The sequence below is a fragment of the Pseudorca crassidens genome, chromosome 7 (genome assembly GCF_039906515.1).
Source record: "Pseudorca crassidens isolate mPseCra1 chromosome 7, mPseCra1.hap1, whole genome shotgun sequence".
In the NCBI taxonomy this organism is placed as follows: domain Eukaryota; kingdom Metazoa; phylum Chordata; class Mammalia; order Artiodactyla; family Delphinidae; genus Pseudorca; species Pseudorca crassidens.
The window spans coordinates 90118401-90144345 of record NC_090302.1 but is presented as its reverse complement, the minus strand read 5'-3'; the positions used below and the strand labels follow the sequence as shown (position 1 = coordinate 90144345).

At 34.8% G+C, this 25945-nt stretch overlaps 1 protein-coding gene across 17 annotated transcripts in view; it reads right to left on the bottom strand.

Annotated features, from left to right (window-relative positions):
• Positions 1-2733: 2733 nt before the first annotated feature.
• ZNF484 (zinc finger protein 484) overlaps positions 2734-25945 on the bottom strand; it is a 35264-nt gene continuing 12052 nt past the window's right edge. For 4 of the 17 annotated variants that reach the window (XM_067744971.1, XM_067744968.1, XM_067744969.1 and 1 more), the window contains 4 exons: positions 25500-25601; positions 19836-19962; positions 19465-19560; positions 2734-13014 (listed from right to left, as the gene is read on the bottom strand). In XM_067744971.1, the coding sequence (XP_067601072.1) occupies positions 10688-13014; positions 19465-19560; positions 19836-19869 (2457 nt within the window). In that variant the 5' untranslated portion in view covers positions 19870-19962; positions 25500-25601 and the 3' untranslated portion in view covers positions 2734-10687. Of the gene's footprint in view, positions 13015-18566; positions 18669-19464; positions 19561-19711; positions 19779-19835; positions 19963-25499; positions 25602-25945 lie in introns of those variants that run through there. The other 13 variants (XM_067744967.1, XM_067744973.1, XM_067744966.1 and 10 more) reach the window with 7 other exon arrangements.

The window sequence follows — 25945 nt, the reverse complement described above, 5'->3', positions numbered from 1 at the left end:
CAACAAATGTATGAAGGAATGCTCAGCATCATTAATCATTAGAGAAATGCAAATCAAAACTACAATGAGATATCATCTCATACCAGTCAGAATGGCCATCATCAAAAAATCTAGAAACAATAAATGCTGGAGAGGGTGTGGAGAAAAGGGAAACTTCTTGCACTGTTGGTGGGAATGTAAATTGATACAGCTACTATGGAGAACAGTATGGAAGTTCCTTAAAAAACTAAGAATAGAACTACCATACAACCGAGCATTCCCACTAATGGGCATATACCCTGAGAAAACCATAATTTAAAAAGAGTCATGTACCACAGTGTTCATTGCAGCTCTATTTACAATAGCCAGGACATGGAAGCAACCTAAGTGTCCATTGACAGATGAATGGATAAAGAAGATGTGGCACATATATACAATGGAATATTACTCAGCCATAAAAAGAAACGAAATTGAGTTATTTGTAGTGAGGTGGATGGACCTAGAGTCTGTCATACAGAGTGAAGTAAGTCAGAAAGAGAAAAACAAATACTGTAAGCTAACATATATATATATGGAATCTAAAAAAAAAAAAAGGGTCATGAAGAACCTAGGGGCAAGACGGGAATAAAGACGCAGACCTTCAAGAGAATGGACTTGAGGATATGGGGAGGGGGAAGGGTAAGCTGGGACAAAGTGAGAGAGTGGCATGGACATATATACACTACCAAATGTAAAACACATAGCTAGTGGGAAGCAGCCACATAGCACAGGGAGATCAGCTCGGTGCTTTGTGACCACCTAGAGGGGTGGGATAGGGAGGGTGGGAGGGAGGGAGATGCAAGAGGGAAGAGATATGGGGATATCTGTGTAACTGATTCATTTTGTTATAAAGCAGAAACTAACACACCATTGTAAAGCAATTATACTCCAATAAAGATGTTAAAAAAAATGTCATGAAGAGCACAAAAAGACTGAGGAGCTGTTGTAGATTTAAGGAGACTAAAAGACATGATAACAATGTGAAACATAATCTAGGATTTTTTAGCAATTAAGTATGTTATTTGATGAAGTAGTAAAATCTGAATAAAGTCTGTTCATTAGGTAATAGCATTGAATCTGTATTAATTCCTGTTTTGGTAATTGTGCTGTGATTATATAAGAGAAGGTCCTTGTTTTTAGAAAATAAAAATTGAAAATTTGGGATAAAGAGGAATGATATCTTCAATATACTCTCAAAGTTTCAAAAAATGACGTGTGTCTCTGTGTTTTTGTGGACGTATGCATATTTTAATGGGGAAAGAGTTGAAGTAAATGTAGTTAAATATTAACATTCGGTGAATCTGGGTAAAGCATATATGAAAATTTTGTAATGTTTTTTCAAATTTTCTTTAAATCTGAAATTATATCAAAATAAAATTTGATGCATAGCTGAATGTATCACAAGTAAAATCAATAGAGAAATGACAGATTAGTAAGAACGATATGCATGGTATATGACAAAGGCATCATTTCCTAAGTATATGGAGCCAACAAAGAAACAATAAGAAAGTAAAACAATGGGCAAAGAAAATAAGTAGGCAGTTCATAGTAAAAGAAAAAAAATGGCTTCTAAACACACAAAATTCTACCACATTCATATGAAAATATAGTTTAAAAATATATAGTTACCTTTTTCACTTATCAAGCTGTCAGAAAAATTTGACAATCTTTTAACTTCTATGATGTATAAGTTTAAAATATCCCCAACCTGGAAATTCTCTTCATTAAAAACTATACACTTTCTGACATATAAAAATACTAGATACAAACAAATGTCCATCAGAATGTGATGGGGTAAATAATAATGGTACACCCATTATTAATGTATATATAGGATATATACAAGTAAAATTTTAAAAATAAGTGATAAAGATATACAGGTTCTAATATTTAGACTAATTAACAAGCCATGCCTACTTTCTGCTTACATTATAATCGGCAGAGGAATGTGCGGACCATGAAATAGTGGAGGTAGCATTTACCTGCACTTTCTTTTGTAATGTTTTAAATATTTCAGGCTGGTGCATATATTATCAATAATAAAAAATGAATCACATTTTCTCATAGAATTAAATGCCATGTCTGCTGTTTTAAAACCCTCCTGCCACTAAAATCTATTCTTAATTCTGTTTCCAATGTTTGTATCATACTTGCATTTTTCATCTTATTTCATATGTCATATTTTCTAATAGTATGTTAAACAATAATGGTACCAGTGGAAATCTCTAATTACTGATTTTAATTCAACTTAAAAATATTTCCACTTAAAATATTTGTTGTTGCTATTAGAGAATAACTACATTTAAGTAGTTTTCTACTACGCCTATTAGTAAAAAATGATGAACTAATAACTTTTCAGTAAATATTGATATCAACATATTGCTTTTCTCTTTTAATTTAATTACTTATTCTAATTTCTTGATATTCCATCACTGTTGAGTTTTAGAATTAAAATCACTACTAATTGTCATTTTATATACTGCAAGATTCTATTTGCTAAAATGTATGTGTAGTCATACATAACACAAGTCAATAATTATTTTTGTATTGTATTTACTATGATGGCTGTATAGTGACAGCATATTTTTAAACCACAAATGGTGCAATGAAAATAGTAAAATGTACTGGGAAACACTATCTTTCTCTAGGACTTGGAAGATTTGAATAAAATTATCTTCTGTTTAAACGTGAGCTAAATTCATATATAAGTCCATCTTTTCATGTTATTTTTTAAAATCAACTTTATTGATATAATTTACATACAATAAACTGCACCCATTGTGTTGAATTCAATGCATTTTGACAGTTGCATACACCAACACAATAAAAATACAGAACATTTTCATCATCCCCAAAATGTTCCTTGTACCCATTTTCTGGTCATCCCTCCCTCTGCCCCTAGCCCCAGGCAACCACTGATGTGATTTTTGTCACTTCACTGTATATTAGTTTTCATTTCTAGAATTTCATATAAATGCAACCATTCAGTATATAATACTCGTTTGTGTCTGCTTCTTTTACTCAGAATGACTTTGAAATTCATTTATGTTGTTACATATATCAGTAGTCCATTCCTTTTCATTGCTGAATAGTATTGTAGTATTCATTTATGAACACACTACATTTTGACTATCCATTCACTTGATGATGGACATATGGGTTATTTCCAGTTTGAAGCTATTATTAATAAAACTGATATCAACATTCATGTACAAGTCTTTGTATGGACATAAGTTTTTATTTCTCTTGGATTAAATATAGGAATGTGGTGGCTGTGTTGTATAGTAGTTGTATGTTTAACTGTTAAGAATTTGCCAAACTATTTTACAGTGTTTGTGTCATTTTATATTCCCATTTGCCATGTATGAGTTCCAGTTGCTTCACACCTTTCAACACATGATGTCAATCCTTTTTAGTGTTTTTTTAATGAGTGTATAGATGTGTCTCGTGATTTTAATTTGTATTTCCCTGATGGCTAACGTTGAAAATCCTTTCTTGTTCTTATTGGCTATTTCATATCTTTTTTTCATGTATGATCTCTATTTGAATTTGTTGCCACTTTGCGGGGGGCGGTTATCTGGCTTTTTACAATTGGGTTGTAAATTTCTTTATATTTTCCGAATACAAATCTTTTGTCAGATGTCTACTGCAAATATTCTCTCCCATTCTGTATCTTGCCATTTCATTTTCTTAACAGTGCCTTTCAAAGGACAAGTTTTTAATTCTGAAAAGTCAAACTTAACATTTTTTCTTTTATAGTTCATTATTTGTGTGTCCAATCTAAGAAGTATTTTCCTATGGTCCCGGTACATTTTAAATGGTTGCTCTATAATGACATTTACAATTTTTTATGATTGTTGACTGTTTTCAGTTTTTTCTTTTTCAATTTTGATCAATTATGTCTTGCTAGGAAATCATTTGCTCTTGGTAGTATTCTCTTCTGGTCCTATTGATTGACCCAGTATCTGTGGTTGTTTTTACTCATTACACATCTTGTTTAATTTTGCTATCTGTCTACTTCATTTCGGTTTCTGTGGGGTATCTAGTTTACTGGGGTTTTAAAAAATCTTTTCTATTTATTTTAATAGAGAAAAGATGGACTACTTTATAAATTTGGTGTCTGAATAAATTCAGGCATACTTTCCCATGCAAGAGAAATCTAAAATAGAATGGTTTATATAAAGCATGTCTATTTTTATCACATAGCAAAAGCCAGGAGGTAACTTGCTGCTAGTGTTGATTAAATATGTCAGGACATGTCTCTGATTCTTTTGGCCTCTCCCCTATGGTTGAGAAAATGTTGCCTCTGCCCCAGGCATCATGTAAAAGGAAGAAAGCATAAATTGATGACAGTAGCTAAGTCTGTCCTTTTCTTTAGGAAAGCAAAGGTTTTCCCAGAACTACCAGTGTTTTGCTTCTCCTGGCCTGAGTCAGTTCACTTGGCCACTACAAGCTTCAAAAGGTGCTAATGGAGTAAGCAGTGAGAGAGGAGTATTGGAATTGCTCAGCAAACCAACAGTGTCTACAACTGTGAAAGTGACTATCCATATCCAAGAAAAAAGATATACAAAGTATACAAAAAACCCCACAAACATCTAAAAATCTTATAATATGTGAAGATTAACTAAGACTAGAAATTCAGAAGCTGCGGAAGAATTGATGGGCACATTTAAACATGTAAAAAGGGCTTCCCTGGTGGCGCAGTGGTTGAGAGTCCGCCTGCTGATGCAGGGGACACGGGTTCGTGCCCCGGTCCAGGAGGATCCCACATGCCGAGGAGCGGCTGGGCCTGTGAGCCATGGCCACTGAGCCTGTGTGTCCAGAGCCTGTGCTCCACAACAGGAGAAGCCACAACAGTGAGAGGCCAGCGTACCGCAAAAAAAAAAGTAAAAAACAAAATGTGAATGGGAAAATATCATATACAAAGTCAAGAGACAAACAATAGGCTATTTTTTTAAAGGAGTTACTACCTTTAGAACATAAAAAGCTGTTACAAATTGACAAGACAATCCAAAAAGAAAAATTTAGGATGGTTTATAAAGGCAACTTTGCAGATTAGCAAAGTGGCGAAGGAACTTTTAAAGAGGTATATTAACGTCAATTAAAATAAAACTAGTTATCACTTTGAAATAATAAAATTCCTCAAGGTTAAAGAGTAACAGCTACTTGTAATACAGGGGAAGGGCATATTTTTATACTAATGTTAGAAATATGAAATGTTAGTCTTATTCTAGAGAAATCTGGCAACATCTATTAAAATAAGAAAACACAATTCAATCCATCAATCTCACTCTTACAGGGGGGAAAAAAAGCTCCAGTAGGTAAGGGCATGATTATGCTTGTCCACTAACCTATTATGCTATGTCAGCTCTGGAAGATGTTTATCAGATCATTTTTCCTAGTGACAAAAATGTCAATAAACAGTGGCAAAGTGGTTGAACAAATTATGGCATTCCACACCATGGAGTCTTCAGCTGGTTAAAGTACTGTTGAGTGCAAAAGATGCAAAAATGTGTGTATAATCCCATATTAAGACAATTGAAACACACACTCATATATGTGTGCACAGATAACATATTAATGTGTCCACATATGGTTATGAGTATAAAGAAAAATAAAAGAAGTTCATCAGCATTGCTTATCTGTTGACAGACTGTTGATGTCTGGAGTTGCTGAGAATGGAGAAAGTACAAAATTCAAGAGATAAAATATATTACGTCACATTTATACAAAGTTTTATGTGTGTGCACATGTGTGTCTTTAAATATTTTTTTTAATGAAAAGAAAGGAGATTTTTCGACTGACCTATTTGTCCCCACTGGTTCTAGAGACATGGGCATGAAATTAAAGCAATAAACAAGATGAATCATATTTCTTGAGGAATTTGCTTCTATAGGAAGGCTTCTTCCACTGTATCAAATATATAGTTTCCTCCCACTATGAATTTTGTGACATTTTAAGAAAATGATGTATTCTTAGAAGACTTATTTTTCTCAATTATTTATCTGATGTCCAGTAAGGTGTAACTCATGGACAAAGACTTTTTGACATATAACATACAATATACAATATCATAGGGCCTCTCTGTAGTATGAATAACTTGTAATTAATAATTTATAATTCTGACTTGTGTAAGAATACTTTCTCACTTTTAAGAAATACACAATTTTACTTGTGTATAATACAGAATACTGAAAACTGATTTCTGAATGAAGCTATTCCCATATTTAGTGCATTTGTCTTCCTCTAGCAGAAATTTTCTGATAACTTCCAGGTGTAGTGTTTTCTAGTCACTGCTTTTATAGGTTTTTCTCTCCAAAATGAATTTCTGTAATGAAGTATGATTTGTGAATGCAGCCCTACCCACATTTAATCAAAGTACTCTCCCCTACGAATTACCTGGTGTATAATTAAATACTGGTCCAAGTGACCATTTTCTTACATTTACTGAATTCACAGAACAAGATTCCTTTTTGAAAAATTAATATAAAGTGTATTTTTAATTTAAAAATTTCTATTGTAAAACTGCCTTAAAATAGTTTTGCTGTAAATACAAGTGAACTGTATTATAGTGCTGTCATAAAAAGATACAGCTGTGGAGAATGGACTTGAAGACATGAGGAGGGGGAAGGAAGGGTAAGCTGGGATGAAGTGAGAGAGTGGCATGGACATATATACACTACCAAATGTAAAATAGATAGCTAGTGGAAAGCAGCCACATAGCACAGGGAGATCGGCTCAGTGCTTTGTGTCCACCTAGAGGAGTGGGATAGGGAGTGGGGAGGGAGAGGCAAGAGAGGAGATATGGGGATATATGTATATGTATAGCTGATTCACTTTGTTATATAGCAGAAACTAACACACCATTGTAAACAATTATACTCCAATAAAGACGTTAAAAAAAAAAAAAAGATATGGCTAACTCACACTACTTTCCCAAGTCAAGTCTATACTCCACATTTCCCCCAATCAATTTATACTGACCTTGGGGTTTACCTACTTAAGATTTAGCTCTCATATTCCACTGATAATTTTCCATCATCCATTTCTCAATCAATTCCCAAGTATCCCTTGAGATACATGGAGGCCCACAAAACACTCTTCCTTTCTCCTAGAGATTAATTGTGTGTTTACGAAAGGTAAAGTATCTTTTTTTTTTTTTTGGCTTGGTAATGTAGAATTGTATTTTTTAAAATATACCTGAGAATAAAAAAGTTGAGGGGCTTCCCTGGTGGCGCAGTGGTTGAGAATCTGCCTGCTAATGCAGGGGACATGGGTTTGCGCCCTGGTCTGGGAGGATCCCACATGCCACGGAGCAACTAGCCCCGTGAGCCACAACTACTGAGCCTGCGCGTCTGGAGCCTGTGATCCGTAACAAGAGAGGCCACGATAGTGAGAGGCCCGAGCACTGTGATGAAGAGTGGCCCCCGCTTGCCAAAACTAGAGAAAGCCCTCACACAGAAACGAAGACCCAACACAGCAAAAATAAATAAATTAATTAATAAACTCCTACCCCCAACATAGAAAAAAAAAGTTTAGAATCAAATTGATGGGCTCTTGCCACCAGTTTTCATTAACTCAACTTTCTATTAATTATCCAGTGGGTGGGGGGGGCATACTATCAAAGAAAGAATCTGAGAGGCTCTTAGTCAATCTCCTCCTTTTGCTAAAGTTTGGCAGCTACCGTAATAAAATTTGACACCACCAGAAGTACTTTTCTCATATGTATCAAAGTTTATAAAGTGTTTAACAAAAGAGTGAATGCCTTAACTTTTAGCAGCAAAAATTGGGAATAAAGTCATGTTGCAAATCAGAGCACTTTCATATTTTGGAAAGTTTGGAGAGTTTTGGTAATTAAAAACATATATTTCTGGACTCTGCATTCCTTAAGTAGCAACAGCTATCTCAGTGAATTAAAAACTTCTGTTAATGGCAATGTAGGTGGCCTGTACCAGTACTCCCTCTGAGAACTAAAAAAGGTGGAAGAAAATATTAAAAACGTTTAGCTTTGTGACAGCACTGGAGAGCTACCAAGGAAGTGAGAAACTGCAAGAATAAGATTAAAGACATAACCTCTGGAATTTGGAACTATTTATTAAAAAGAGTTGTTTGCTAATTCTTAAAGCAAATACTGAGCAAGAGAAACTTAAGACAGTTTTTTGACAAACTTATGGGACTAAAGGGACAAATAGTAGAATTAAGTTCCCTCTAAGGAGGAGCATCCTGATAAATCTCCCAAAGTCCTAAGTCTTGAGGGTATCCCCTAAGAATAAGAGTGAAAAAAAATAGACAAGCCCTCACAGGGACTGCAGCTCAGTTTCGAATAATCTCAGTACATGATTGGATGAAGGCAATCAGGGATTGCTCATGTTCCTAGGCTGGTCACCTGTTAGAAGCAAAGGAAATCCTCTCTGAAAGATATCCAGGCCATCTAATCATATCTACAATTTTTAATATATAATGTCTAAGCAGTTCACTTAAAATCACCAGGTATATGAGAAGACAAGACATCACCAAAACCCAAGAGAAACAATAGTCAACAGAAAAATACTATCTAGACAATGGGGTCATCACTAGGAGAAGAAGAGGAACATAATGAAGTAAATGCATAATTTGAATAAATAATAGCTAGAAATTTCCCCAAATGTGCAAAAAAAGAGGAAAAAACCCAAAGAAAAAAACCATTAAGCTCCAGATTTTAAAAAACACTGCAAACCCCAAGCAGGATAAATACATAGAATATCATACCTAAGCATATCACTGTCCAACTGTTGACAGCCTAAGACAAAGACATAGATTTTAAAGGAGTGAGAGAAAAGAATAATTAAAAAAAAACATAACCTTCAAAGGTAACTGGATTGAAAGCTTACTTTTCAACAAAACAATGAAATACAAATCAAAACAAAATATCTCAAAATACTAATAGAAAATAACTGCCAACTTAGAATTCTATACTCAGTAAAAACATCCTTTAAAAATGAAGGCAAAATTAAGACATTTTCCAACAAATGAAAACAATTTGTCACTAGCAAACATACACTAAAAGAAATACTAAAAGGTGTCCTTCAGTCAGAAAAAAAAATGATTCTAGAAGGAAAATTCAAGAAGAAGAAGGGAAAAAAGTAACAAAAAGGGTAAATATATGGATTAATTTAAATGCATATTGACTCTGAAACAGTAATGATTGTTTCAACTACATTCAGAATTAAAATGCATGCTACCAATACAAGTCAAGAAGGAAATAAAGTTAATGTTCTAACTCTTCACCTTATACAGAAAGTGGTGTACTCATTTACATTAGCCTTTAATAAGTAAAGTATGCATATTGTATTAATATCTTACATAGTAAATTTTGAGACAAAAAGCACCACCAGAGATAAAAAACAGACATTTTATAATGATTGTTTCAACTAACCAGAAAGAGTATAACAATTCTAAATATGAATATATGTAAAGACATAGACTTAAAATATATAAAACAAAAACTGGTAGCTCTAAAAGAGAGACAAATTCACAATTATTCTGGGAGATTAGTACACACATTCTTTTAGTATCTGATACAATATAGAGGATTAAGAATTTGAGAATATAGAGGATTTGAAAACAATTGATTAATTTGTAGAGATTGAAAGGAAATAGTACTCTTCCAAATGTGCAGCTATCTTCTAAGAATACAAGCTCAAATGCAAGATAATTGCCTCATAATAACCTAGTATGTAATAATAAATATGTAGAGAATGCATTAACGAAATTCAAAGGAAAGAATTCTAGGTTTTAAAACTCATTTTCTTAATTTGTCTCTTTTTCAAACAGAAATCAGTAAAAAGTAGGGGCTTCTGTGAAAGATGCTGAGAATCCAGAGTACTAAATCTGTAACCTGCAGCTAAATTCCATGATCTCAGGGCTAGTTCTAGTGTGATAGGTAGTCTATGGGGTGCTGCTTACATCATTGATCACTTTTGGGATACAGGCTGGGAGCACTTTATACCTCTTGGCCATGAGTTACCTGCTGCCATGGCAGGGAATTAGTAAATGAGGGAACACATTGGTTACCTAAAGATGCCTGTGAATATTCAGGTAAGTCTGTGGTTCTGATTTGCCAATCTCAAAGTCAAATTGTTAATTTTAAATTTACGAATCCAAATTTCCACACACTAGTAAACATTATAAACAATAAATAATACTGACTTCCCAAAGGAAAAAAAGTAGAGTTCTTCTTTGTGCGTTTAATGTCAATTTTCACAAAAACGTCTAGCTTTTCTTCATTATAGACCTGAATTGTCTATACTGTTGCCTTGATTTCAGTGTCCTTAGGGTGCTTGGACAATGAAAATTTTTCTTAGAACACTGTTCCTTAAGAAATTCCTTTGGTCAACATTGAATATTTTTGCTATGCAGGGCATGAAAAACTCAACAGCCCTGATTTATAAAGCTCCTTATCCAAAATGTGAAACAAGAAAGATTGCCAAGTTATCTCCTTCCAAATGTACTATTATTTGCAGGGGCTTGACAATCCCAAGTAACCAAGCATGGCCATTAAGCACTGCTTAAACACTTTCTCCAGAGTGTCTCCCCATATGTATAAAACTGGACGTCAGCTATGAGATCCAGATATTCATACTTCTGACTAGATAAAGTAACTTTGGTTACCTCTTGCTTCTTAGTCAAGCTATAGCTCCTCAAAACTTTTATCCCCACACCATGATTGTGGCACTGAGCATTCTACTTCCCCAGTATCAGATTTCTGATGTATACTGAGTTGTACTTTCCAGTTGAAGGCTTTCCTAAAGTCACTACATTTATAGGGTTTCTGTTTAGTATGAATTTTCTGGTGTTTAATAAGATTTGATCTGATGGTGAAGGCCTTTCCACATTCAGCACACATATATGGTTTCTCTCCTGTGTGAATTCGATGGTGTTCAAGGAGTTGTGTCTTCTTAATAAAGGCCTTCCCACAGTCACTGCATTCATAGGGCTTCTCTCCAGTATGAATTCTCCAATGTCGATTTAAGTGTGACTTCTGGATGAAGGACTTCCCACATTCAGTACAAATATAAGGTTTCTCTCCTGTATGAATTCTCTGATGCATAATTAGTGTTGATTTTCTTGCAAAGGCTTTCCCACATTCACTGCACTCATAATGTCTTTCTCCAGTATGAGACTGCTGATGTATATGGAGGCCTGATTTCCGAGTGAAAGCTTTTCCACAGTCATTACATTTATAGGGTTTCTCACCAGTATGAATTTTCTGGTGTGTAAAGAGATTTGATCTGTCAGTAAAAGCCTTTCCACATTCAGCACATCTGTAGCGTTTCTCTCCTGTGTGAATTTGCTGATGTACATGAAGCTGTGACTTCTTCGTGAAGGATTTCCCACAATCACTGCATTCGTAAGGTTTCTCTCCAGTATGAATTCTCTCATGTGTAATAAAATGTGACTTATGGAAGAAGGCCTTCCCACATTCAGTGCAAACATAGGGTTTTTCTCCTTTATGAATTCTCTGGTGCATACTCAGTGTTGACTTCTGAATAAATGCTTTCCCACATTCACTGCATTCATAATGTCTCTCTCCAGTATGACATTTCTGATGTATCCTGAGCCGTGACTTCCAGGTGAATGATTTTCCACAGTCACTGCATTTATAGGGTTTCTCTCCAGTATGAATTTTTTGGTGTTTAATGAGATTTGACCTGTCAGTAAAGGCCTTCTCACATTCAGTACATATATAGGGTCTCTCACCAGTATGAATTTTCTGGTGTATAATGAGATTTGTCTTGTGGGTGAAGACCTTCCCACATTCTGAACATATAAAGGGATTCTCCCCTGTGTGAATTCGCTGGTGCACATGGAGCTGTGACTTCTTTATAAAGGACTTCCCACAGTCACTGCATTCATAAGGTTTCTCTCCAGTATGAATTCTCTCATGTGTAATAAAATGTGACTTCCGGATAAAGGCTTTCCCACATTCAGTACATACATAGGGTTTTTCTCCTGTATGAATTTTCTGATGCATACTTAGTGTTGATTTCCTTGTGAAAGCTTTTCCACATTCAGTACATTCAAAGTGTTTCTCACCAGTATGAACTTTCTTATGTATATTGAGGTTTGAATTCTGAGAGACATTTTTCCCACATTCATTATAATTATAGGTTTTTTTCCCTCCAGGATGAATTCTCTGGTGTCTGAACAGATCTGACTTCTGGATAAAGGCTTTTCCATGTGGACTGAATTTACAATCAGTCTCCTCAGTGTGAGGAGTTTTCTCATGGTTTGAGTTGAGGGAAAAGTCCTTCCCATATTCAGTGCATATATAAGGTTTCTCTCTTGTATAAACCTGAGGTACAGCAAATTGGGACTTCCGAGTGAAGACTGTTTCACATTTGCTGCACTCATGATGTTTCTCTTCAGTATAAATCCTTTGATGTGCAAAAAGGTGTGACTTATGGGTGGAAAGTTTTACACAATCAGAAAATAAATAGAGGTTCTCCCCATGAAATTTTTGATGTTGAATGAGAGTTTGCTTATGACTCAGAAGTTTCTTACATTGATTATATCCACAAGCATTCATTTCTGTATGAGAATTCATATGAGTAAAGATATTACCATATCCAATAATCTTATCAAAATTTTCTGTTACATTGTTTCTATTATAATTACATAGGCTTACAATAGGCTTCAAACTCTTTTGAAATGAGTCACAGTTATGGAGTCTTTTTCTTGAAGGAACAAGGTATGTGTTTACACGAAACATTTTCCTAATGTCTTTATTATATTCACAGTCTCCCTCATTAGCTAGTGTATCCTTGTTGATGAAGGCAACATGACTTAAATGTTTGTTCTGGTTTTCCTCACATCTCCCTGTCTGTTCATCATCTTGCCACAATTCTTCTAAAATGGAATACAGGTCATCTCTTGTGAAGAGATTAATTCTCTCAAACTGGATTGAAACTTCTTCAGACATTCCCTGTTGTGACGTTTCAAAACCAATACCCTGATCTAAAAAATAAAATAAAATAAAACACACAAAGAACAGTTAGCAGAACACAGAAGGGATGATACATAGAGTGGATACAGGGTGAACACAGAGAAATGGAAGAGATTTATATAAACATAATACTAAATATAGATAAATATATAAAATATGAATAAATATATGTGTAGTAATCTCTTTATATATAATAATATGCAATAATAAAATAAGCATTTACATTACATTTGCTGTCTGATAAACAATAGCATTTAGATTTGCCAGGCATTTTTCTAACTCATTTAAACATCATCACAACCTTTTGATATTGGTGTTATTATTATCCCTATTTTAAAGATGAGGAAACTGAGCCACAGAAGAGTTAAGTAGTGTGTCCAAATCAAATGTTTAGTAATTGGGGAAGATGAGATTCAAACTGAAGTACATCAGTTCTGTGCATGTAGCAGAACTACACAGTAAGGGGTCAGAAAAACAAAGTGACAAACTAAGTGGCTAAAAAGAAGTGTTTCTGAGTCTAGCTTCTTACTATCCTTCATCTATAAATCTTAATCTCCCTGCTTTCTCTTTTCCCTATTAACCACTGTGCCCTAAATACCAACTTATTTATGTTTAGAAAACTATTGTAGCCTCAGTCATCCTGAATTAGCTTTACCATTACAAACAATAAATGTATGTATATGATTCAATTCTTTATGTCTTGTTTGGGGTGCACATACATGCATCTAATAGGAAGAATATAACAGCAAAAAGGGCCAACTCTGAAGCAGAGACTGAAAGTTGTCCATCTGTCCCCTTCCTTCAACAGTATTAAGCTTGTAGCCAAGCATGTGTCTGCCTCAAAACAATAGGTCTAAAAACAACAGAAAAACAATAGGTCTGTGCAGCCTCATTTGTCATTAGGTAAAGCCAAGTAATTCAGTTATCACCAATCAAATGGGAGTAAAAATTATATTTGTTGTAATCAGGCCAAGGTCTTAAGGAAGTGGGTGTGTCTCCCAAAACCCTCTCCTCTTCCCATTGGCTATCTTGCAGCTGGCAATGCCCAAGGCAGAGATCAGAAAACTACAGCCTCAGGCTAAATCCAGGCCTCTACCCAAAAGCTAAGAAAAGATTTTACAGTTTTGAATGGTTGAAAAAACAAAAGAAGAGTAATACTTCATGGTACATGAAAACTATATACAATTCAAATTTCCATGTCCATAAAGTTCTTATTGGAACACAACCACATCCATTCATTGATGTATTGTCTATAGATGCTTTGGGGCTTCAAAACAAAATTGAGTAATTATGACAGCAATCACATGCCTCACAAAGCCTAAAATATTTACTTCTGGGTCTTTACAGAAAATATTTGCCGACCCCTGCTCTAGGAGGTGATGGTGCAATGACTTTCTAGAAACTCTGTCCCTAAATAGTCATTGGAAGCAGAGTGGCCTGGCAGACCTGGACCACTCACTTTGGAACTGTCATGTGATGGGTCAATGTTTATATTCTCTAAGTCACTGTTTCTTGGGGGTCTCTCAGTGACAGGGGCTTAGTTTTACTCCAATATACCATTCTTGCCCAGAATAAGAATCACTAATATTCCAAATCCTGGAATAGTGTGTAAGACAAGACTCTCAGTAAATATTTAAGTAAAAATTAGATTATTCTTGAATATAGACACAGTCTAACCTCATATCCATTTCATTCTATCTCTAAGGCCTTGTAATGTCCCCAAACACATTCTTTATTTTTTATATTACATTTTTACTCACACACATTAATGGCTTTCATTAATCCTGAGGACCTCTAATACTGATTTCTAAACATGGATTTTCATCTTTTGCAACCTTTCACTTTCCTTAGCTTATAAACCCATTGCTACACCTGACAACATTTACATTATTACCAACAATGTTCAATGTAAAAAGTTTGCTCCTGTGGTAAAAAGTTTATCCATAATTCCTCTGTCACACATTGAATTACTCATTCAATAAAATACAGAGTCATAATTCAGGCCAATAAAATGAATGTATGCAAGCTATCTTTCCACCAGTCACTAAAATCTATTTTATTACTGAATCCAAACATATATTCTTTTCCTTTTCCCCATTAAGCTTCCTTTTTCTGGTCCTCTGTTCCTATTCAAAATTCATTTTCTTCGTGGATCATTTAGGGTTCTATGCTCTGAAAATGAATCTCAAATCTCAGCACAACTCTAGGAAGACTCTCTTTTCTTTTAATTTAAAAACAAACACAGATATTTCTGAGCCTTTCATACTCATATTTAATCGGCATAGATTTGCACAATAACAAATGCTTAATGCTCAAAGCCTGAAATTTTAAACATTTCTTGCAGTTATCTTCCCTTTCTAATTACAATTATTGGCCCTTTGAATTACTCCTAGCAGAAAAATTTTCAAATCCCTCTGAAATAACACAAAATAACCTCCTCTGCCTATCACATAAATTAAAGAAGTTAATTTCACTAACTATTCTCTAAGGAAACATTTTAAAAAAGAGGTAAAAGACTCAGTTATCACACAAATTAATGTTGTTTTCTCTGAATTTCTGGGGGTTGAAGAATTAGAAAAGGGAAAAGCAATGTATGCTGTAATAGTTAGGTCCAATTCAAGGAGTAAGTGAAACCTGAGAGCAAAGCATAAGTATGTGGATTATTTGAATAGGCAGATAAGCCAGAAAATAAAGGGTCAGACGCAGGGGTATCATTAAAGAAAGTGTTAAAACAAAGTAAACATGATTATGGAAACTAAACAGAGATAAATGTGAATTGCAAATATGAGGCATGTTCTTCCTTTAGTTTATAAACCCATTGAGAGAGGAATTTGTCATATGTTAGATAATATTTTGTACCATATAGCTATGACAAGATAAGCAGAATATTTTAATCAGCATCTAAGAAAAAAAGTTAAAAAAAAAAAAGGAAACAGTACACCCAAATAGGGTTAGAATAATCCAGGCATAAGTAAATACAGACATGGTTTTGGTGATATCACTGGAAAGTAAAAGGAGGAGGGCATCTAACTGATATTTTATAAAAGAGAAAAATTAGTAGAAAGAGCATAAAGAATTATTTGAGAAGATGAGTCACAGGGAAAAGCAAAAAGCACAATAAAATATGACAAAATTTTGAAAGGTGTACCATCTGCTGTTAGCATGCTGCACTGTAACTGCTCTTCCTCCACACAAGCAGCCACCTGATGGGCCCTTATATGTGTAAGGTATCAGTTGTTCCCCTGAAAGGCTTATGCCAGAATTGAGACACATGATTCAATCTGAGACACACAGATAGGTCTAGGCCACTTTAACGAAGGCATTGTCCTTTACATATGTCCCATAATGCCAATAACTTACAACTTCAATTGGTTAAAAATATGACAGAGCATTATAATTTATTTATATTGTTTAAAATCTTATAAACCCTGCTAAGGTCTGTGTGTACATTACATGTATTTAAACTCTGTGTTGATTATTTGTTTTTGCTTCTTTCACATAACATTTCATAGTACATTTCTGTATATTAGTACTTCCTATACTTATAATTTTTTTTTATAGTTATGGTAGTTTTTCCTCTGTTTGGACCATTTGGGATGTTTAGTTTATCCTCATACATAGTGTAGCCATAAAAATCTTTGTGTCAACTTCTTGACTTTTCTTTTGCTTACTTCCTTGGAGTATGTCCCCAAAGTAGAATTTCCAGGGCAGGAAGCATGTTCAGTTTAATATCACTTATTATATGTTTCCAGAGTTCTTTCCAGAAAGATTTGGCTAAACTTACAGAGCTTTCAGCATTGTACCTGTTTCTCAATGTACCTGCCATCATTGTTTTAACTGTTATTTGTTTTTTGATGTTTTTATGTTTGTCATTTTTATTTCAATTTCACTTATTGCTAATCAGCCTACAAAATATACATATAAATGTGATTATTTACTCTGATTCTTATTTCCACTTATTAATTATACTCTGAGAGAATAAATATATCCTCACCCACCCACAGAGAAAAAAAAATATGACAGAGACTTGTGGGACTCAGCAAATGTAGCATAAAGTAACACAGCTCAAAGTGTATACTCATCAGAGAGCAGTAAAGCCACAGAACAAGAGAAGAAAGACCCCCTGGTGGTGGTCATCGCCTAAAGATCCTGTTTACTACATACCAACTGTTAAGTCACCTGCGGAGGAGGAATGGACTCCCACCCCAAATTTGGTTCAAATCTCAAGAGTGATGATTTGACACACATACCAATAAGGTGTGAAAAGGTTCATTACTCACACAATGAGGCTTTTAAAGGGAGCGCTCCCAAGCAGGTCCAAAAGTGACTTAAGAGAGCAAGAAAAGGAAACTTGCTTGGATTTTTTATGGTGGTTGGGATATGGGGCTAAGCTGACTGATAGAGTGCAACTTCCCACTAGTACCAAGGGAGAGAGCACCTAGACTTTCTTGTAAGTTTGCCCAGATGTGCGGCAGAAGGTGAAGAGACAGTGGTGAAGTTTAGAAGGTGTCAGCAGTCAAATACCAAAAATGAAGTCAGAATCTACTACAAGGTACATGATAAGATGTTCAAAATATTTTGTTATTAGAGAAACACAAATTAAAACAATAGTTAGAAATTAAAATCCATCAGATTAGCCACATTATGTGAAATTATTAAAAATATGGGCAGGGATGTGGAGAAACTGATGCCCTTGTATGTTCAGGGGATTGCAGACTAATACATCCAATCTAGAAAACAACATGTTTATACTTAGTTAAATAAAGTATTAGTATACTCAGTAATAAAACAATCCCACTACTCTTCCTCAAGAAATTCTCATTTCCTATAAGAATAGTTCATGAAGAAATTTATTACAGTACTAGTTGTAGTAGCTAGAAAGCTGGACAAGTAAATATGGTATATATACACACTATGAAATGTATGCGTCAATTAGAAGAAATGAACTAGAAAAACACATTGTAACATGAACCAATTTAGTTCTGAGAGAAAAAAATAAGAAACTGAGTAGGACATACAGCACAGTACCATTTCTATAAATTAAAATGACCAAGAATTTAAATTTTATAAATACCCCACAAATACAAGGATAGATTGCAAACATATCAAATATAATAGAGCAGTTGCCTCTGGGAAGAATAAAAACAAACAGGGAGTGAGGATTAAAAGGGATAAGTAAAGAAATAAAAAAATTTTTTTTAAATTGTAAAATAGGGAATTCCCTGGCCGTCCAGTGGTTAGGACTCTGAGCTTCCACTGCAGGGGGGCACGGTTCGATCCTGGTCAGAGAACTAAGATCCTGCATGCTGCAGGGTGTGGCAAAAAAAAAAAAAGAAAAAAGTTATGAAAGAAATAAAATAAGAAGGGGAGCTTAAACAGAGTGATGAATATATTGACTACAAACTGAGGACTGCGATTTACTCGATTTCCTGCACACAAGGTACAGAAACTTTTTCTAAAATATCAAAATTAATAAATTAATCAGAAAGACCTAGTGAGTGTTGTGTTACACTAGCCAGGTAGGAAGAAAATGTCAGGAAGCATAATTACTAATATCACATACAATAAAAAGCTGTCCCCAATTGTAGGTAATGGTACCCTCAAAGTCAACAGTTGGAGGAGAGGCATGGGAGAAGATATAATAAGGCCGTCTCTAGGTGACAATTCTGAAGCACTAAGGGAAAAGAAAAACAATGAAAAGAAATCAGCAGGAGTGTGACCCACAGTAATTTTTTTAAAAAGCAACTCTATGAGCCCCTGAATGTGTAAGAAAATGATTTAAGACCTTGATGGAGGTAAAAAGAATAAAAAAATGCTATAAAAAGGGAGGAAAAGCAAAAAGGCAGTATCTTAAATCCAACATACCAGTAGTTGTAGCACATCCTTCCTAAAAAGTCAAGCAAAGTGGGATGAAGAGAGTGGCATGGACATATATACACTAGCAAATGTAAAACAGATAGCTAGTGGGAAGCAGCCACATAGCACAGGAAGATCAGCTCAGTGCTTTGTGACCACCTAGAGGGGTGGAATAGGGAGGGTGGGAGGAAGACGAAGAGGGAGGAGATATGGGGATATATGTATATGTATAGCTGATTCACTTTGTTATAAAGCAGAAACTAACACACCATTGTAAAGCAATTATACTCCAATAAAGATGCTTTTTAAATTAATTAATTAATTTAATTAAATAGACAACCAGCAAGGACTTACTGAATAGCACAGGGAACTCTGCTAAAAAAAAAAAAAAAAAGTCAAGCAACAAAGACACTGATATTGGAAGGGGCCTGAAGTGGGGATGGCATTTAGATGTCCAAGGGGCCAATATCAACTCTATCCATGCAGTTCCAAAAGTTCAGAATGTTGAGAAACATCATAACAATAGCACTTCAAAGTTGTCAGCCTCTGCCAGTACAACTGCAGTTCGATTGTGCTATCTCTTATGCTTTTTGTTCCCTACTCACCTAGATAGCTCTGGCTTGAGATTTCACCATCCAACATACATGGCTGTTCTCCCCGCTCCAAGTTGAAAATGACTTCTGGTTTGGGAACTTGACACCCTAATAACAGGAAATGATAAAATACTTGATTTCAGAGGTCATACAATGAAATATTCCATTTACTTTCCAGAAAAGTTCATGGGGAACAGAAGTATATTCATAATATTGTTAAGAACACAGGACAAAAAATAAGGACAAAACTATTACATACTTCAGATGTCCTGCAGTCTTTAAAAGTCCCACGTACCTCAGAAATCTCACAGATTTCAGAAATTCCACTGAGAAAGAAAATACACTCAATTAGGTACAGCCTTACCCAGCAGAGCTGTGCTTACCCACTGAGATCAAGTTGAAATAGTTTTCCAGCATTACATCCCTGTATAGACTTTTCTGAGCAAGGTCCAACTGTTGCCACTCCTCCCTGCTGAAGTCTACAGTTACATCCTTGAAAGACACTGATCCCTGGAAAAACACATGCTTATTCAATGTAAAGGATCAGGATTGCAGGACAGGAACAAGATATTTAGAAACTTATTTTTAATAATTTTTAACATGATATGACATATAAGATTCCGACTAAATACCTAAATTTTACATTATTATTTCAAGGAAAAAATAAATATTAAAAGTATCATGCCATTCTTTCTATGGTTCTGATAATATTCTGGAGTTGTATTTTGTTTTGTTTTTATCTGTGTGCTGGTTACAAAAGAATAAGCTGTGAAAACTCATCAAGCTGCATACATGATTTGTGCATTCTTTTCTATGTATGCCATATTTCATTAACACTTCACTTAGAATATATCTTCTGCTTTTCACTTTGCACTCATCAATCTACTAAGTCAATTCTTTCTTTAAAAAAGATGAATAAAATAGGCTTCTTTTTCCAATAAACTGTGTGGTATTGGTATAAGTATAGATGATAGAATTCAATGGAATGTAACCAAGAATCCAGAAATAAACCCTCATATTTAGGGTAAACTGATAATTCAACATAGGTGTCAAAACAATTTAAAAGGGGAAAAATAGTCTTTTCAACAAATGGTGCTAGGACAAGTGGACATCCACATGCAAAAAAATGAGGTTGGACTCCTACCTCATGCCATATTAAAAAAATAAACTCAAAATGGATCAAAAGACCTAAATGTTCTTAAGTTTTAGCTAAGAAGGGTATATCTTTGTGACATTGGATTTGGCAATGATTTCTTTTTTTTTTTAATAGATCTTTATTGGAGACTAATTGCTTCACAATACTGTATTAGTTTCTGTTGTAGTTTCTGTTGTACAACAAAGTGAATCAGCTATATGTATACATATATCCCCATATCCCCTCCCTCTTGAGCCTCCCTCCCACCCTCCCTATCCCACCCCTCTAGGTCATCACAAAGCACCCAGCTGACCTCCCTGTGCTATGCTGCTACTTCCCACTAGATAACTATTTTACATTTGGTAGCATATATATGTCAATGCTTAGATATAAAATCAAAAGCACAAGCAACCAAAGAAAAAAATAGATAAATTGGACTTTATCAAAATTAAAAACTTTGTGTTTAAAAGGATACCATCAAGAAAGTGAAAACACAGGGAGAATTCTCTGGTGGTCCAGTGGTTAGGTCACTGCACTTCCACTGCAGGGGGCATGGGTTTGATCTCTGGTTGGGGAACTGAGATCTCACATGCCCTGTGGCGCAGCCAAAACAAACAAACAAATATATAAAAGGTGTACTTTTAAAAAAAGAGAGTGAAAAGACAACCCAAAGACTGAGAGAAAATGTTTGCAATTATATATCTGATAAGGTACTTGTGTATAGAATAATAAAGAACTCTTACAACTCAATAAAAAGATAAATGATCCAATTAAAAATGGATCAAGAATCTGAATATACATATCTCCAAAGAAGATATACAAATGGCCAAAAAAGCACATGAGAGGGTCTCAATATCTTTAGTCATAAGGGATATTGAAATTCAAATCAAAGAGATACCCCTTCAAATTCACTAAGATGATTATAATTTAAAAAATGCTGTTTGTGCCTATTTGTATTTTTATTATTTTGTAGCAAAATAATAAATGACATTAAAATTTTCATTCTGACATTTAAAAAACTACTTATATCATTAGTCATTAGTCATCAGAAAAATGCACCCATTAGGATGGCTATAATGAAAAAAAAAAAGACACATAATAACAAGTGTTAGTGAGGAAGTGGAGAAACTGGAACCCTCATACAGTAAAGGTGGGAATGTAAAATGGTGCAGTCACTTTGTAAAACAGTCTGATACTTCCTCAAAAGGAATAATATGACCCAACGGTTCCACTTCTAGGTACATATCCAATAGAAATAAAAACACTTATCCACATGAAACTTGTATAGGAATGTTCATAGTAGCATTATTCTTAATAGTCAAAAATAAAACCAATGCAACGTCTGCCAACTAATGATGAATTTTAAAATGTGGTATATCCATACAAGAGATTATTCAGCCATAACAAGAAATGAAGTACTGATTTATGCTACAGTATGGATGAATCTTGAAAATACTATGCTAAGTGAAAAAAGCCAGTCACAAAAGACCACATATTATATGATTCTATTTATATGAGATGTCCAGAACAGGCAAACCTATTGAGACAGAAAGAAGACTACTGGTTGCCCAGGGCTAGGGGGGAATGGAAGGATGTTGGGGGGGGGGTGTGACAGCTAAAAGGTATGAGTTGGAGTAGGGAGGGAAAGAAAGAAAATGTTCTAAAACTGTGAAAAAGGGTGCACAACTCCATGAATATACTAAAACCCACTGAATGCACACTTTAAATGGGCAATATATATGGTATGTGAAGGAGACCAGAACTCAAACACATGGCCAATCCTCCTCTCAGGACATCTGTCAAATTCTAGGGTTGTATGGGCAGAAGACTAAAAACTTAAGCAGAATAACCTCTGAAAAGCAAAGCAAAATTTTAGTAGTCTGGTAAGAAGACAGAGTTGGCATCTGTAAGGAGGAGGGTCCACAGAAGACAAACCAGGCTCTCAGCTGAAAATCTTAGATGGCCAGAGTGAACCAAAGGTAGACTATTATTAGGGCTTAAACTCAGCCTTGATTCAACATAACACTGTGCCTGACTGGATAAAGATGTTCATCTTCTACTCTATCTGCTCAGGGAAAGATGAATCCACTATTGAGAAAGATATCATAATCTAGATCTTCTACAATGCTTTATACATGTTTTGATACAATAAAAGAAATCCTATGCCTATCAGAAAACAGGGCCAAATATCCAAAACCAGAGGAAAAAAATTCAAAAGAAACAGTCCTACAGCACTTTGGAGTTAGAAGAAAAGATGGAGAATTTCATTAGAGAAAATGGGACTTATAATAAAGATATCAAATGAAAACAGAAAAATTCAGTGTCTAAAATTAAGAACTGAGAGAGGTTTAATAGCAGAATACAGAATTACTGAAATGGAAGACAAGCAAACAGAAAATATACAAACCAGACCACAGAGGTTTTTTTTAATAAAATAAACACAAGTGCATGTGACGTATCACATGTACAACACAGTGAAAAGGAATAACATATTGTAGTCTGAGAAGATAAAGAGGGAGAATATGAGGCAGAAGCAAAATTTGAAAAAGTAATGGTGAATGACAGCAACTCAAAGATTCATGAAGTTTCTCAAATCCCACTTTACAATACTGTAAATACTGACTATGCAAAAACAGTAACAGTAATATCTTGTGAAGTTTAAAATATGTGTAGAATTTAAATGCAGCAAATGGAATTAAGGTGTTTTAGTATCTACTGAGAAGGGGGCAAGGGAATAATGAGTTAAAAATGGATATTGTAATATCTAGGGAAACAAATGAAAGAATGTATAACAAGCAAGTTAACAAAATTAAAATTTTGACTAATCTAAAAGAAAGTCAAGAAAGGAATGTAAAAATAATATTAAACAGACAGTTCAAACATAAAACTAATAAAACTGGATATAGGACTTCCCTGGTGACATAGTGATTAAGAATCTGCCTGCCAATGCAGGGGACACGGGTTCGAGCCTTGGTCCAGGAAGATCCCACATACTGCGGAGCAACTAAGCCCTCACACTACAACTACTCAGCCCGCATGCCACAACTACTGAAGCCCGTGTGCCTAGAGCCCATGCTCCCCAACAAAGAAGCCACCACAATGAGAAGCCCGGGTACCACAACAAAGAGTAGCTCCCGCTCGCCACAACTAGAGAGAGCCCGTGCCCGGCAACAAAGACCCAACGCAGCCAAAATAATTAATTAATTAATTTAAAAAGAAAGAAAGAAATAAAGAAAAAAAAACCTGGATATAAATTCAAGTATATCAGTAATTGCATTAAATATAAATAAATTAAACAATCAAATTAACAGCAAAGATTGAGACTTCCACTTCAAAAAAAAAAAAAGTTAAATGCATTCCACCCTATTCATCCTGCTAAATACCTAGGTTTTTTTCTAAAAACCTAGAAATATATACAAGCATCTTTCCACACCCTTGACTTTCTCTCAAGAGCATACTTTCCTACAGTGAAACTAATTTTAGCATCTTTTGGAATCTTGATAGCCCCAAAATTTCCCAAAACATCAAATCTAGTTCCTTTTTGCTCAACAGTTCTTCCTTCAATCTGTCTCTTAACATTCATATTTTACTATAAGCAAGAAGAAGAAACCAGGCTAGATCTTCAACCTTTTGCTTGAAAATCTCCTCTGAGAAAAATACAAGTTCATCATTGACAAATCTGCTTTTCACATAACTACAGGACAAAATTCAGCTAAGCTTTCTGCCACTGTATAACAGAGATGTCCTTTTCCTCTAGTTTCCAGTAACATGTTCCTCATTTCCTTCTGAGTCTTCGGCAGCGGCACCATTAACACCCATATTTCTATCAATAGTCTGTTTATAATAATTGAAATATTCTCTAAAACAATATAGCTTTTTTCCTAGTGTGCTCCTCACTTCATTCTGAGTCCTCTAGCAGAGTTAACATTCATATTTCTATTATCAATCTGTTCGAGGAAATCTAGGCTCTTGCTATTATACTCTTCAAAATTTTTACAGTTTCTATTACCAAATTCCGAAGCCATTTGACATTTTTGGGTATTTGTTACAGCATCATTCCACTTCCAGGTACCAAAATCTGTAATGGTTTCCTATTGCTGCTGCAACAAATTGCCACAAACTTAAAACACAAATTTATTATCTTACAGTTCTGGAGGTCAGAAGTTGAAAATAGGTCTTACTGGGCTAAAATCAGTGTGTTGGATGCACTCCTTCTGGAGGCTTTAAGGAAGAATCCATTTCCTTGTCTTATATGACTTCTAAGAGGCTCGTGGTCCCTTCCTCTATCTTCAAAGCCAGCAGAGTAGCATCTTCAAATCTCCCCTTGACTCTGACCCTTCTGCCTCCCTCTTTCACTTATAAGGAACTGTGATTACACTGGGCCCTCCCAGATAACCCAGAATAATCACCCCATCTCAAAATCCTTAACTTAATCGCATCTTCAAAGTCCCTATTGTCATGTGAAGTAACATATTCATGGGTTTCAGGAATTAGGATGTGGATACCTTTGGGGGTTATTATTCTGCCTATCACACCCAGTAAGAAAAGATGGGATAGTAAAAGTAAAAAGAGTGGCTTAAAATTTCTGAGTAAAAATGACTTACAATCTAGAATTAGCTATGAAATTACTGAGGGTAAAATAAAAATATTTCCAGACATGCAAGGTCTCAAAAAATTTACTTTCCACACAATACTTTCTAGAGAGCTACTGGATAATATTCTCTAAAAATGAAAGCATAAATCAGGAAACAGCCAGAAAACAAGAGCTCCAATACTTGAGACACATGAAAGGAATTCCTAGTATCATGCCAAAGGGAGACCCCCAAGTCAGTAGATGAGTATCAAATAGAGAGCAACTTCAAGCAGGTCAAAGACTCTAAGGGAAGCTTCTTTCAACAGCTGAAATAAATACCTATATTCTGGAGCCAAATTGCTTGGGTTTTACTTCTGGCTTCACCACTTACTAGCAGTGTGACCCAGGGCAAGTTACTTCTCTGTGGATCTGTTTCCTTCTCTGTAAAATGAGGATAATGATTATAGATACCTCAAAGGGGTTATGATTAAATCAGTTAATAGAGAATGTTTATAGTGCCTAGCATATAGTAAGCCTATATTAATGTTTGTGATTACTGTTATTATCTAATATATTTTAACATATTGAGAAGATATTTATATACCTGGGAAGAATGTGAAGTTGAATTAGTGATCCAAATATGTAAAATGAAACATGATTAAACCAAACAATAATAAATTCCAGGTAAAACAAAAAATAGTGCATAAAAGGTAAAATAAATGGTTCAGCTGTGAATATAATTAAAATAATCATATTAATAAATACAGCCTATTGATTTACCCAAA